At 52.9% G+C, this 15,608-nt stretch overlaps 1 protein-coding gene across 1 annotated transcript in view; it reads left to right on the forward strand.

The window, feature by feature from the left end:
- The first annotated feature begins 1,862 nt into the window (after window positions 1-1,862).
- Window positions 1,863-15,608, forward strand: part of OBSCN (obscurin, cytoskeletal calmodulin and titin-interacting RhoGEF) — a 212,129-nt gene continuing 198,383 nt past the window's right edge. Inside the window, 8 exon segments of the mRNA XM_006894039.1 lie at window positions 1,863-2,847; window positions 5,231-5,500; window positions 5,601-5,861; window positions 6,843-7,151; window positions 7,562-7,828; window positions 9,166-9,447; window positions 9,770-10,045; window positions 12,129-12,404. Of these exon segments, the coding sequence (XP_006894101.1) occupies window positions 1,863-2,847; window positions 5,231-5,500; window positions 5,601-5,861; window positions 6,843-7,151; window positions 7,562-7,828; window positions 9,166-9,447; window positions 9,770-10,045; window positions 12,129-12,404 (2,926 nt within the window).

The raw sequence follows: 15,608 nt of genomic DNA on the forward strand, positions 1-15,608 counted from the left end.
GATGGGTGTGGTTATGGGAAGGATTCGGTGTTCTGCCTTTGAGGTACTTGACCAATTATGTGACTTGGATGGGTACTGGGGAGGGGGTGTCGGAGCTCACAGTGAGGAACCCCAGAACCCCAATTCAACATGGTTCTTCCACAGACTTTACACCAAGGAATTCCAAGAGGGAAGGACCTGGCTAGGAGGCATGGAGACAGGTTTGCAAGGGAGGTACACTCTGAGTTCTGGTCCCCACTGCAGAAAGCTACCTGTTCTGGATCCTCCTAAGGCCCAGAGAGTCCTGGACAGGCTGAGGGGTGAGAGACAGAAGTGCTGACTGCACAGTGAGTCAGCAGCCCTGTCCCAGAGCCCAGCCCTGGTTCAAGCTCAGCCTTCTTGTTTGGGATTAGAGGGGATTAGGGACCTGAATCATAGGCCTGAAGCTGAGGAAGCAGACTCCCTAAAGCCAGTGGCCCTGTTTGGGGTGCACAGCAGGACACCCTGGTGGCGACTCTGCTCTCTGCACACAGGGTGACAGTGCTCCCCACGTCCTCAGATGTGGGGCCCCAAAACACTACACATTGGATTGACTGTTTTTATGCATTCTGGGGCAGTGAAAACAGGCTCCTTTCACAGCACATGGGTCAGGGGCCTGGCTTGGCTGGGGCTTGACCTGGGGTAGGTGAAGCATGGAGGTCATTCTAGGGTCTTTGGCATGGAGAGGTCACAGATGTCTTGCAGGATGCCTGGTCAGTGGAACTAGGGTCTAGGTCTGAGGAGTGAGTAGTCATAACAGCCTCCTAGTGGTTCTGGCTGCCCCATCCTGGAATCATCCGCCATTACTGGGGGACATGACTGGTATTCTTCAGTCACTGGACACTGATCCTTGCCAGGCCCTGGTGAGGGGAAGCAGGAGGACCCAGATTATTCTAGACCCTAGGGCTGCAGGTTCTCGGGCACCAAGGAGCGTATTGGGGAAGAGTGGGAGGGAAGTTTCACACTTTCACTGCCCGCTTGTGAGTGCATCACCTTGGTACAAAGTGGAGGTTTGTGGGGGAGACCTCCATGAACAGGTAAGGCCAGGCCTTGGCCCGTGGCAGTGCCAATGGTTTAATTCAAAGACCCATTCACTGGCTGGTCCTGACCAGGCCTGCATCGGAGTGTGCCAGTGAGGCACCAGGTTCCTCCTGGTTGAGGAAGACTGGGATAGTGTGGAGCACAGTATGTTGGAGCATGAAGAGTGGGTTGGGATGTGGTTCTGCAGTAAAGAAAAGATGAGTGTGGGGGGGAGGGAAACAGAGCCTGCATCCTGTGGTGCACAAAGGTTAAGCCTTGTGCCTGTGAGTATCCCCCGCCATGGTACAGGAGGTCTCTCCTCTTTGAGTGGGAAAGACAGAAGCAGATTAGAGTTTTAGTGTGCAGGAAAAGGACAGGATACCGAAAGGACCAACGGGGACCTGGGCAGGGCAGGACCTGTGGCGAAGGGTCCCCCACAGCTGGAGGGGAAAGCTAGTTTGTGTGAAACCAAGGGATCCTACCCACCTCCTAGTGGCGAGGTGCTCAGTTTGGGGTCATTCAGGCAAAAGTGGACCTCCAGTTGGGGTAGTGGGACAACAGACAGAATACCCCACTAGGTGTGGGTGAAGAGAAATAAGCCAGACTCAAGCCCAAGAAAAGGGCCTCTGTCATCAGATGATGCTCCTCTGAGGGAAATGAGACCATGTTTGGATGAGCAAGAGCCCAAGCTTGGGGTTTTACTGGATCAGGGAGGGAGCAGCAGGACAGATAGATAAAAGTTAGGTACCCCAGTCAGCACATTTACCTAAAATCACTCTCCCCCGTACATTCTCGCCTCGCAGGCCTCTCCCACTGCCGTCGCCATGGATTACTCCACGTTCAGCGGTGCGCCCCGCTTTCTGACCCGGCCCAAGGCCTTCCTGGTGTCGGTGGGCAAGGATGCCACATTAAGCTGCCAGATTGTGGGCAACCCCGTGCCGCAGGTGAGCTGGGAAAAGGACAGGCAGCTGGTGGAGGCGGGCGCGCGCTTCCGCCTGGCCCAGGACGGCGACCTGTACCGCCTCACCATCCTGGACCTCACGCTCGGCGACAGTGGGCAGTACGTGTGCCGCGCGCGCAACACCATCGGGGAGGCCTTCGCTGCCGTCAGCCTGCAGGTGGGCCCGGACACCACGCTCGCCGAGCAGGCGCCGCACTTCCTGCTGCGGCCGACGTCCATCCGTGTGAGCGAGGGCGCGGACGCCACATTCCGTTGCCGCGTGCAGGGCAGCCCGCAGCCAGCCGTGAGCTGGGCCAAGGACGGCCGCCGCTTGGGGGAGCCCGCCGCGCCCGATGCCCACCGAGTGCAAGTGGAGGCTCACGGCGAGGCGAGCGCGCTGCGCATTCGTTCCGCACGACTACGCGATGGCGGCACCTACACCGTGCACGCCGAGAACCCTCTGGGGGCCGCCAGCGCCAGCGCCGCACTCGTGGTGGACGCCAGCGCGCCAGGCCCGCCCGTGGGGTCCACCGCCGCGCTGCTGGCGCACCTGCAGCGGCGGCGCGAAGAGATGCGCGTTGACGGCCCGCGGACGCCACCCGGCGCTGGCACCCGCACGTGCACGGTGACCGAGGGCAAGCACGCGCGGCTCAGCTGCTACGTGACCGGAGAGCCGAAGCCAGAGACAGTGTGGAAGAAGGACGGGCAGCTGGTGGTGGAGGGCCGGCGGCACATGGTGTATGAGGATGCGCAGGAGAACTTTGTGCTCAAGATCCTCTTCTGCAAGCAGGGCGACCGGGGTCTCTACACCTGCACCGCCTCCAACCTCGTGGGTCAGACCTACAGCTCGGTGCTGGTGGTTGTTAGAGGTGAGCTGCGTGCCCAGCCAATTAGGGTCTGGCGCTCCACGTCCTCCACTCCCACATCCAGCACACACCCTGCTCACATTCTGTGCTTTTTTCCACTTTTGGAAGCCAAGCTCTGAGAATTTGGCGGCTTCCTGCCAGGAGACGTGAGGACGATGACCTCAGTTTGTCCTATAGTTTTGGTGTGAGCCGCACAAGTAAAGAGGAAAGCAGAACCCTTTACCACTCCATCCCAGCCACATACCCTCTGAAGGTTGCAGGTAGCTCTAAGCCCAGTTCTCTTCTATGACTAGGAGTGGGCTCTTAACCTGAGGTTAATCACAGGATGGCTAGGGAGTGATAGAAACAATGGCAGTGGATAGAAAGAGACAGCTCAGATTTCTGGTGGAACTTTTTAAGGAGTTTGGGGATATGATCAGCCCTAACTCTCTTTCTCAGTAGTATGTAAGAGGAGAGCTGGCCTCAGTAGTATGTAAGAGGAGAGCTGGTTTAGCAGTAACCACTCTGCCGCTGCTGTTCTGGGAGAGGCCCAAGGGGGACACTTGGCCACATGCCCTTTCTTTCTTTTTTTAAATTTTATTTTATTATTTTTTACGTGTGTACCGTCAAATCGGATCTGATTGGTACAAGAGGAGATTGCCCCTCCTTCTCCAGCAGAGTATCTAGTGGATTCGAACCGCATGCCTCTGGGATTGCAATGCAGCTTCTTGCTACTAGGCAACCAGACCCCTTTTATACCTCCACGGATATGAGATTTCACAGACTACTTTTCAAGTAGGAGAACCCTGGGAGATTGTTGAGGTGCACCAAGCTCTCCCCAGAAACTGCTAACAGGGCTTCCTTAGCTACTGTGTCTCCCTGTCCAGGTGGAGGAGTGACCCTAGCCCGCCCTTCCCTCTCAGGATGCTAAAGGAGGTGGGACGGGGAGCACTAGTTGCAGCCCTCTTGGACAGTATATGTGCCTCTTGGGGTCCTCTCACCGCCAAGGTGGGGAGCTCCGCTGAGAAGAATAGTGGTGGTAATGTGCCCTTAATTAGGGTTGTTGTTTGTTTGGATTTTTTTTTTTGGTTTTTTTCTTTTTTAAATTATACTAGTTTATATTTGGAAGGAGGAGTGGCATCCACTTGCATGATAGCTTGCCTCCGGAAACCCTTTGAACCTGGAGAGAGGATGAAAGGCACCCAAGCGTCGAGGACTCTCCTTCATAGGGTCTCTATGAGTCGCCTGCGACTCTATGTCACTTAAAAACAACAACAACATACTAGTTTATTTACAAAATTCGAATACATTGTTTTTGAGAATAGATTCTTCCAATTTCCCTCAACCCCCACCTATCAAATTATACAACTCTATGATTAATCCACCTGCACATCTTCATCCCTCTGCATCCACCCTCCCCCACCTCCTTTGGATCCTTATACTCACTGTACAATAATGGTTTTATATAATGTTTATCCTTATGGGACTGAGTTAGTTCACTCAGCATAATGCTCTCCAGTCCCTCCCAAATTAGGTAATAATTAAAAAAAAAATCATTGCTCCTGCATGCTGCATAGTATTCCATTGTGGGAATGTACCATAATTTCTCAATCCATTAGAAGACTCAGTTTCCTAAGAATGTTGTTATTGTGTACTGTCGACCCATAGCTAATGCTCCAGTGAGTTTTCGGAGGCAGATAATTGTACAGCAGATAGCCCATCTTGCCTCTTGATATCTGAGTCCACCTACAATTCTTAACACCTGTGGAATCTTGGGACAGTGTGCTTGCTTCTTTTTGTGCCTCAGTTTCCTCATTTTGTTGGACAGGAAGGTCCTTTTTCCTTGTGGGTTGTTGAGAAGTCTGAATCAGGGATAGTGTAGCTTGCCTAAAGGGGCCTGGCCCATAGCAAACACTCAGGGAGTTTCACTGTGGGAATAATCAGATTTCTTGAAAATTCCTGTTCAGAATGCACCTTTCCTGTTCTCTTTCTTGCCTGTTGGGGTAGAGGAGCAGGGGTGGAAGCGCCCTCAGCTTTGCCACCACTGGTGTCTGTGTTTCTCCTCTGTGATTCTTGCTTTCCACGTCACCTGCTTCCCTTTCTCCTGTCCTTCAGAGTTCTTTGGAAGGACTTTTTCCTTTGAACTGCATGACCCATGCTCCCCATCCCCTTACTTTTTTCCTCTGTTGTATTAATTGGATCTTGGAGGTGTTATTCTTGCCTCTCTGCCCCTCACTCCCATGTCACCATTCACTGGTTCTGGTCCCCTTGCTCTCAATGTTGCATCCCATTTCTGTTCCATCCTCACCCCTCTCACCCTCCACACTGTTTCCAGCTCCGTCTCTAACTCTGCCCTTGCCCTGGAGCCCCTTCAGGAGGGCTTACCTCATGGATCCTCTCTTGGCAGAGCCCCCGGTGCCCTTTAAGAAGCGCCTGGAGGACCTGGAGGTTCAGGAAAAGGAGTCTGCTACATTCCAGTGTGAGGTGGCCCAGCCAGCCACGGAGGCCGCCTGGTACAAGGAGGAGACGCGCCTGTGGGCCAGCGCCAAGTATGCCATCGAGGAGGAAGGCACCGAACGCCGCCTGACCGTGCGCAATGTCACGGCTGATGATGATGCAGTCTACATCTGTGAGACCAAAGAAGGCAGCCGCACGGTGGCTGAGCTCTCTGTCCAAGGCACGCTGTGGGCTGGGCTGAGGTGCAGGTGGGTGGTAGGCAGGGTGGGTGGGCTGGGTGTCTCCTGTCTGACCCTGCCCTGGATTCCCTTCCACCACAGGCAATGTCACCAGAAAGCTCCCACGGAAGACAAGCATCCGGGTAGGGGACACTGCCATATTTTGTGTGGAGCTGGCCAACCCGGAGGGCCCTGTGCGCTGGCTGCGGAACCAGGAAGAGATGGTGGCCGGAGGTCGAGTTAACATCACTGCTGTAGGCACGTGCCACACGCTGACCATCTCCCAGTGCAGCCTGGAGGATGCTGGCGAGGTGGCCTTCACAGCTGGGGACTGCCGGACATCCACCCAGTTCTGTGTGGCGGGTAAGGTCCTCCAGAGTGACTCTTAGATAGTGTACCCCAACCACCTCTCCTGTCTCAGACCACTGGGCATCAGTGGACAGAAGGCTCCCCCCCTTGCCTCCTGCTCCCTGCCTGCCCTGGGCTACAGCTCATGGAGGTGCCAGGCTGTGGTGGCTGGAGTGGTTGTGGTTCTGGTTCTCTAGGACAGCTCTGGATTTGTTTTTACTGCCCTCTTTGACTCTCTGAAGTATCTAGTTTTGGATGGTCATTTATGTGGTCACTGAGGCGGCTGTGAAATGGGAGTCCTTGTGGCCTCTGCACTGCTAACCAAATTAGAAGGTGCTTTGGAAAGCAGAAGGCCAGCTTTGAGCTTCAGCTATTCTTGAGGTATAGGGTTTGCGGTGAGGACATAGAAGTGTGAGCATTTAATCTCATTTCTCTAGACCCTTAGTGTCACATATCAGTGTTTTGTAGACTGGGTGGTGGGTCTCCTTGCCCCCACTAGGCCTCACCAGGCTCCTTCTTTGCTCAGGGCAGGGGTGGGCCCCACCTCCCCTTATAAAGCATCTGCAGCGGACCATTGCGTCCTGCCTTAGCACTCATCCAGCCCAAGTCTTTGATACTTCTTAGTCCAGGTGTGTACCAGGACCCAGACCGAAAAGAGTCATCTTAAAGCTATGTGGCAGCTTGTGGTGTTCTTGGGGCCTGTTGTTGTTGTTGTTGTTGCTGTGTGCCATCGAGTCGCTCTTGGGGCCTAGGCTGTGTATTTTCTGTGGCAACCGGAGACATCAGCAGCAGGCCCACATGGGGTCATGGGCCCCGCAGCCTCCCTGGATCTCTTCTAGCCACCTGAACAGCTCCCCGAGGAGGGTTGATGGATGTCATGTGACAGCCTCCCCCTGAGTAATCCTGGGCATCGGAATAGGATCCCCAGTGAACCTCTTGTTTGATGATGGCAACCTTTTCATTGGTGGGCGCTCACACGGGCTTGTGTACCCCTAGCCCCCAGGAGGCCACCCTTGTACCCACCTTCTGATCCTGTGGTGAAAGCCAAGACGGAGAGTTCTGTGACCTTCAGCTGGTCCCCACCGTTCCAAGGAGACCGCCCTGTCACCATTGATGGCTACGTGGTGGAGAAGAGAAGACTCGGGGCCTATGCCTGGACCCGATGCCATGAGGCTGAATGGGTGTCCACGTTGGAGCTGACCGTGGCTGGAGTGGCAGAGGAAGGGGACTTCCAGTTCCGGGTGTCAGCTGTGAACAGCTTTGGCCAGAGTCCCTCCCTTGAGTTCCCAGGGACATTCCACCTGGGTAAGAAGGTCCCCAGCTGGGCCTGGCGTCAGTCTGGGAAGGTCTGTTCTCCATGGCCTTTGGTAGCAGCCCCTGTGGTCATGATCTCTCATATCCCAGGCCTGGCCTCAGTGTTAGAGACCCTCTCTGTTGGGCAGGGCTCAGCTGGGTGGAAGCTTCCGTGGTGGGGAGAGAAGGTATCCTGAAACAAGACTCCAGCACTTCAAGGAGTCTGCCTCCCTGGGGACCAGCTGGTTTAGAAATCCTGGGGAGGGTGGTGGTCTTCTGAGTGGCTCTCATGGGGCCCACATGGGGCCCAACTTGTACTCATGCCCACCAAATGTTGGACAGTGGAACTTCATGGTGAAGGTGTGATTGGCTCTGGAGGAGGGATGGTGAGTGCAGAGGCTGATACTTCTGTTCCTCCCCAGCCCCTCAGCTGGCTGTAAAGACACCCCTGAAGGCAGTGGAGGCTGTGGAGGGTGGAGAGGTGACCTTCTCCGTGGACCTCACAGTGGCCTCATCAGGAGAATGGTTCCTGGACGGGAAGCCCCTGCAGGCCAGCAGCGTGTACGTGATCCGCTGTGACCGCACCCATCACACACTCACCATCCGCACTGTGCCTGCCAGCTTGCATGGTGCCGAGCTCAAGTTCGTGGCCAATGGCATTGAGAGCAGCATCCGCATGGTGGTACGAGGTACGGAGGCACTGCCCTGCACTGGGTCTCACCGGATGACTGTCATCGTGGGACAGGCAGGGTGGATTCTAGGATGGCTTTCGGAACAGAAACCCTATGGCCTCTGTGCCTTCCATGGGAGAAGTTGTTAGGTGTTATCCAGTTGGAGCCAACTCATAGCTGCCCCTGGGTTTTCAGTGGCTTTAAATTGCATGGAAGTTAGTTGCCCATCTTTCTGCCATGGAGCAGCTGGTGAATTTGAACCACATGCCTTAGGGTTGGCAGTGCAAAGTCTCACTACTAGCCCACCAGAGCTCCTTGGAAATAGGGAAGCTTATAGTACCTAGCTTCAAGAGGTGTGTGGGATCAGTGAGTTCCAGGCTCTAGGAATTGTGCATAAAAGCTATAATCTGGCCCGTAAGGGGTCTGTGTGTGGACTGGTGAAAGTAGCCAGCTTTAGGGGGACATTGCAGCCTGGCCACACTTGCCCTCAGGACTTCGGGAGGAGGTTCCCGGTGAGGCTGCTGGGAGCATCCTAAGCAGTGGAGTGTCCTCTGAGGACCCTAGTCTGAGCTGGGCCCACCCTGGTCTGAACACAGTCAGGGTTCTCATTCTTGAGGCCTGAGGGTGCCTGGGATGGACTCATGAGAGAACAGCTGCAGACCAGAGGAGTTTCCAGGCCTAGGCTTCTGGTGGGCTGCTGCTTAGCCCCTGCTTGGGTCTCCTTCCCTTTTGTATCTCCAGGGGAGACCACTCTGCTGGGAACTCACTGACCAGCTAGCAGTGAACTACTAGTATGTGGTCTCAGAAGCCACAGTGGACATGACAGGGCAGGTCCTTTAAGGCGTCTCATTTCCAGGCTGGGAGGTCACTGCAGGGTTATGTGTGGGAGGGGGCTGGGGCAGGGGGCCTGAGAGAGGCTGCTGATGGCACAACCTTACCTCTCTTCCTACCTTTTCTCTCCTCCCTCACCCCATCACCATCTCTTTCTCCCATTCCATATCATTTCTTATCCATTTCTTTCTTGTCTCTCCTCCCTCCATCCCCTGATGGAACTCTCCACCTTCCTTCCTTCTCTGGGACATTTCTGACCTCTGACATGCCTCGTCTCCTCTGCTGCACCCTCTTCTGCATCGATCTGGTTGCTTGTCCTTCTGTGTCCCTCCCACTCCTCATGGCTTATGTCCCTTCCCTCCTCTCGTCTTCCTTTCTCTACCCTTTTTGTTCGTTCTGTCTGTCCCTCCCCTGTGTCCTTGTTCTCCTCTCTCATTTCCCCTTCTCTCTCCCCCCTTCCTCTTCTGGCTGTTGTCTGTGGCTGTCTGTCATGGCTACCTCATTTGCCTGCCATGGTCCCCCAGCAGCCCCAGGGCTGATTGGTGACAGGTTGCCTGTGGCCGCGGCCCAGAAGGTGTGGGCACGGCTGCACGAGGAGGCACAGCTGCTGGCGGAGCTGTCGGACCAGGCGGCGGCCGTGACGTGGCTGAAGGACGGCCGAGCGCTGCCACCGGGCCCCAAGTATGAGGTGCAGGCGTCGGCCGGGCAGCGTGTCCTCCTGGTGCGTGATGTGGCTCGCGATGATGCTGGCCTCTACGAGTGCCTCAGTCATGGGGACCGCATTGCCTACCAGCTGTCTGTGCAAGGTGAGCACGGTGAGCGGCTACTGGGCTCCACCTGTCATTGCCACTGCAGCTCTAAGGCGAGGCTTCTGAGAGAAATCTGTCGGTAATAGGACCAGCTGTGCTCTGTCCCTGGCAAGAAGGGAGGTGGGATTGGGAAGAGCTCTGTAAGAAGTAGCAGCTTCTAACAGTGAGTTCTCCATCCGTAACCCATAGGGTCCCCAAGACCTCAGCACTCTGACCTTCTGGTTGACCTTTGCCATGCCACGTCAGGGGTCTTCTGCTATTTGCAAGCCTGGTCCCCAGCCCTCCCACCCTGACCTCTTCACTGTCTGTGCCGTTTCAGGCCTTACCAGCTTCCTGCACAAGGAGCCATCGGGCGGCCGTGTGGAAGCAGTGGCCGGCAGCCAGGCGCAGTTTGAGTGTGAGACTTCGGAGGCCCACATGAGTGTGAGATGGTACAAGGATGGCACAGAGCTTAGCAGCTCCTCCCAGCGCTTCTCACGGGAGGATGTGGGGACGCGGCACCGCCTGGTGGCTTCCTCGGTCACCAGGCAGGATGAGGGCACTTACACGTGCCGTGCAGGCGAGGACTCTGTGGAGTTCCAGCTCCGGGTGTCTGGTGAGCACACTTGTCCCTGGGCGTGGGCGAGCATTTGTATATATTATTTGGGCTTGTGTGGGTGGAAAGCAGGTCTGGATGCATCCAGCACTTTCGATCACTGTGATGTTGGGAAAACCAAGAATTGATGGTTTAGAACAGTTGCTTCTTTAAGTGGGAAAAGAAATAACGTACACAAAAATAATCCTGGACAAATAATCTGAAAGTAAAAAATAAAGTAAATTACAAGAAGAAAATTCAGGAGCAACTTGGTTTTATCTCAGGCATTCATAGCATCCTTCTCTCTGCTCCTGAGTATTTGTCAGCCATCTGGACCTTGGGAGCCTGAGGTGCCTATGGTTGTGACTGGGGATTAATGTCTAGTCTAAGGATTCAGCCTCAGCCCAGCCCTCTTGAAATGGCCCAAGCAATAGCAGAAACCAAGCAGAGTGTACAAATACTTCTGTGTTTTGCATCAGCTTGTCTTCTCTTTGAAACAAAAAATGCCTTCCTTTCCCAGTAGAAATCTGACCTTGGTTCTGGGGAAGAGGGGTGGCTAACCAGCTAATGTCTCATTAGCCAGGGTAACCCGCTCCTCAACAGTACTGTGGAGTTCTGCACTGAGGCTCCTGTGCAAAGGGGTTAAGTCCCCTGGGGCTAAGATGCACATGAGTTAGGCCATGATCTTTCCAATCACTTGCTATATATACCTGAGAGCTGGGCAACCAAGGATGACAGAAGAAATGATGCCTTTGACCTGTGATATTAGAGATGAGTGCTGAATATCCCAGTGACTGCCAAACGGACAAACAGATATGTCTCAGAGACAGTATGCAGCCAGAGTGCTCCTTGAAGGCAAAGATGATAAACCTTTGTCTCACATGCTTTGGAGATGTTGCTAGGAGAGGCTTTTCCTTGGAGAAGGACGTCATGCTTAGAAAGGTGAACATCAGAAAAAGACAGGAACACCCTCAACCAGATGGATTGACGCAGTGGCTGCAGCAGTGGGTTTGAGTGTGTCAGAGATGATGAGGATGGCACAGGATAGGACAGGGTTCAGATCTATTGTTCATAGGGTTGCTCTGGGTCGTACTTGACTTGATGGCACTTAACAACAATAACAACAGTCCCCTGTCAGGCATGGTGTCTACGTTTAATTATGAAGGTTCTGGAGGCAGGGCCTCTTGTCTTCATGCCTGTAGCCAGGGCGTGCTCTTGTTTATTGTGTCTCTGTACACCAATTTCAAGGCCAGGCACTTGATTTAAAAATGTTCTTGAAAGGTTTATTCTCTTCTTAAAAATGAGAAAACTGAGGCTGGGAGAACCGAAAAGTCTCTTGAAGTGCCCTTGGCAAGTTGAGGTTTGAATATATGCTAGTCTAAGGGCCTGGCTCTTTACAAAAACTTTTGGGACCCCCAAGGTGATGGCTAGGCATCTGAGGGGGAAGCCTACAAGATGTTCCTGAGAAGCAAAGCAGGTCACTGCAGCCCCAGTTGTTAGTTCGGGCCTCACCTCTGACATGGGCTCATCTCTCAGGGGGCTCTTGGAGACCCTGTGGACTCGAATCGCCCCACAGCTGTGTTCAGAGGCAAGTACATTGGCACTTCAGTTTACATAGTTTACAAACTCACATGGGCAGCTGAATGGTTGGCACTTAGCAAAGTGAAAACGTGATGTGGTTTCTTCTCGCTCCATTGGAGTAACGGGGAGGTACTGGTAAGGTGCACGGCACCTCTCCTCTCTGCATTGAAGCACCATGTGGCCTGGTGAGGACTGAGACGAGCTCACCAAGCACTGTGGCTGAGTCCACACTGGGTGACCACTGTGCCCCCTATTGGAGTTTCCTCTGTCTACTCTCCTGCATGGCTCCAGGAAGGTCTTCTCGTGGGGCCCTTGTTTTACCTTGCATGCCTTTCAGTGAGGGGTTGATCGGGAACCAGCCCCTGAGCATGGGCAGTTCCTGTGTCCTGTCCCTGGTCTGTGAAGGCTGCTCATGGTGAGGTCATGGTTTCCTGGGGTGTAGAGACCCATTGCCATGGATTTAGAATTTGGGCAATTTCACTTGAATGAAGCTCTGTGACTCAGTGTCCCTTCTTGTCTTCAGAGCCTGCGGCGGTGTTTGCCAAGCAGCAAGCAGCACAGAGCAAGGTGCAGGCCGAGGCAGGGGCCAGCGCCACGCTGAGCTGTGAGGTGGCCCAGGCCCAGACAGAGGTGACGTGGTACAAGGCTGGGAAGAAGCTGAGCTCGAGCTCGAAGGTGCACATGGAGGCCACGGGCTGTGCACGGCGGCTGGTGGTGCAGCAGGCGGGCAAGGTGGACGCCGGGGAGTACAGCTGTGAGGCCGGGGGCCAGAAGGTCTCCTTCCACCTGGACGTCACAGGTGGGTCCCAGGGTTGGTCCTACGGGAGGGGATCCGTGAGTGTTGAATGTTGACTCAGTGAGTGTGTTTTGATATCAAGGCATCCCCGTGATGGGACCAGCTGTGGGCCTCGGTGTCATCTCAGGCTCCATCCCGTCTCTGGTACAGAGTGGCCCTGGAGCTGTGCTGCTCGGCAGGGGCCCAGGTATCTGTTGATGCTCAGTGGATGGTGACTTGGCAGCAGCCTCCAGTGTGGCCGTCTTGTTCTTAGTGCTGTAGAGCAGAGCCAGCATGACACTCCGCTGTCAGGGAAGGAAGCCCTCCTCACCCTGGCGTCCCTGTCAGTACACCTGTCAGTGCACCTGCCATGGCATCTCAAGCCCCAGAGCCAGGGTTGGGTGGGCTGGCCAACCGGTGACACTGGGCACAGTCTAGTCCAGGCCTTAGCATGGAAGGCATTCATAGAGACTTATTACTCCTGTAGGTTAATTTCTTCTTTGAGTTCCTTGCTTTGCTTTACTCCATGACAAGTAGAGACCAATGATTGTATCTTAGATGAGAAGATCTCAGATGCTGCCCATCAAATAAGATGTAGAACCTGACTTTGTTACAGTTGACAGAGATGTCTCACAACATGGTGGTCCTTAAAACCCAGAAAACTAATCCTAACAGGTAACAGCACATTTTAAAAAATTATTTTAATAATTTTAATGAGCATTTACAGAGATTTTGGATTTCCATTCATTTATTGCTGCACTTCTCTCCCCTCCTAGCCCTCCCCCCTCCCCAGTTCGCTCCTCTCTTTGAAAAGTAAAAGAAAGACTCCCTCCCTGGTACACAATCCCCCCGCACCCCTCCCACTGCCCCAAGTACATTCAACTATGCAACCGTAATTGTGGACTCTTGTGATAACCATAGTACCCTATCATACATTGCTTTTAAATTATTCTCTCCCTCATCTGTTTCAGTGCACAATTTATCCAGTTTTCCTCAGTCTTACCCCAACCCTGATATCAGTCCCATTTTACATCAGTGGCACCATGCAATATTTGTCCTTTTGTGACTGAGATACTTCATTCAGCATGATGTCCTCCAGGCTCACCCATTTTGAATAATATTGTATGAGTTCCTTGTTTTTCAATGCAGTATAGTATTCCATTGTGTGAATATAACACAGGATTTTTAGGGCTGTTTGAACTCTGGGATATTCCTTGCATTCTGTAGTCTGGCCTTTATGGAATTCTCCTATGAGTGTACTCCCTATGGCCACCACCTGTGACTTCCCAGATACACTTTTCCTTGTTCAAAGCTGTGTCTTTGTGGAGGCTGCTGCTCCTCCATTACAGAAAGCCCACCACCTACACTCAGTGGGCTCAGGCGTGAGACATTCTAGATCTGAAACATCAGTCTCTGATATTTCTGGCCACGTGTCCCTCACCATTCCCAGAGCCCTCCGTGGTGTTTGCCAAGGACCAGGCAACACGGAGCGAGGTGTGGGCAGAGGTGGGGGCCAGTGCCACCCTGAGCTGCGAGATGGCTTTGTCCCAGAGAGAAGTGGTGTGGTACAAGACTGGGAAGAAGCTGAGTGTGAACTTCAGTGTGAATATGGAGGCCACAGGCCATGAGTGACAGCTGGTGGTGCAGAAACTGAGCAAGGCAGACACTGGGGAGTACAGGTATGAGGCCAGGAGCCAGAAGGTCTCCTTCCATCTAGATGTTTCAGGTAGGTGACAGTCAGCGCTATTTGAGGAAGTTTATGAGACTGACTTACTGCTGTAACAGAACCTAGAGTCTCCTGTGCTTGAACTTAATTTATACTTTGATGTGGGATGGGGGTCCAGCTTGGTTCCTTCACCTGTCTGGTGTCTTAATTGGACATCTCCCTCACACAGGGCTGCTGTGAACAGAGGCTGGTGGGTCTCTCTCTCTCTCTTTCTGTTTTCATGCTGCCAGCTGGGTCTCACACATATGTCTGGGGCATTCTCTCCTCTATGACTTCTTTCTTTTCATGCTGTCTCTTTCTCTGTGTGGATGTCCTGGGCTTTACCTTGTGGCTGAAAGCCCCTCAAGAAATAGTAGATAGTACAAGACTTCTTAATGTTTGTACTGTTGTTGTTGTTGATTGCCTTCAAGTAGAGCTTGACTCATAGAGACCCTATGAACAAAAGGCCTGAAGCCTTTCTACAACTGTTGACATTTATCAAAGTTCATAGAATTTTCAGAGGCATGTTCTTTAGAAAGTGGATGCCGCTCCTGCTTCCAAATGTTTGCACTAGGGACTCAAAATGTTACTTTCTCAATTTTCTCTGCTCAATATCGGCCAGTAACTCACAACTAGTTTCAAGGCAGTAGAGAAATAGACTCCACTGTTGATGGGTACATCATGCATGTTGATGCTACATGATGCATTGCCAGGGGTGTGGAAGACATGGGGAGCCCTGGATCATTGGAGACTACTTTTGAGTACAGCAGAGTTGATGAGTGTGGCGCAGGGCTAGGGCAGGGTTCCATTATTTATAGGACTGCACTTGACTCTACCATGCCTAACAACAATAACAATGTATGGATACAGGCTCGCTCTTGCTCCAGTTCTCTGCAACCCTGAGCACGTTAATTACCCCCATCCCCGATGATTATTGCCATTTCTGCTTCACAGAATAGAAGGTGGCTTCCACAGCTCCAGCCGTCACATTTGAGGCGGGAGGAACATGGATGTGTGTTAGATTTTAAAATGTTTGTTGCTTATTGAGTGAAAATTTACAGACCAAATTGGCTTTCCACCCAACAGTTCGTGCCTTTTACTTCCTGATATTGGTTATAATCCCCACATTATAGCAACTCTCGTCCCACTTCCATTCTGTATTTCCCATTTCCATTCATCTTTATTTCCATTCCTTTCTGTACTCTGAGCTTTATCGCTGAGAAAGTGCTGCCCTTTGGATCTCATAATGCTGGTTTTCTAAGGGGTGTGTTCCCCCCTGTTGTTGCAGGTTTGGCTATTAATTGGCTGGAAGCTGAGCCACAGAGGTGGTTTCAGTTTCTTTTTTTATTTACTTGTTGTGCACTATTGAATCAGATCAGACTGGCACAGAAGGAGATTGCCCTTCCTTCTCCAGCGAAGCATCTGTTGGATTTGAACCATGTGCCTTCAGGATTGCAACACAGCTTCTTTCCACTTGTCCACCAGAACTCCCAGTTCCATATTTTTTTTTAAATTTTTTTTTA

The sequence above is a fragment of the Elephantulus edwardii genome, unplaced genomic scaffold (genome assembly GCF_000299155.1).
Source record: "Elephantulus edwardii isolate Elephantulus edwardi_28Jun2011 unplaced genomic scaffold, EleEdw1.0 scaffold00133, whole genome shotgun sequence".
NCBI classification, from domain to species: Eukaryota; Metazoa; Chordata; class Mammalia; order Macroscelidea; family Macroscelididae; genus Elephantulus; species Elephantulus edwardii.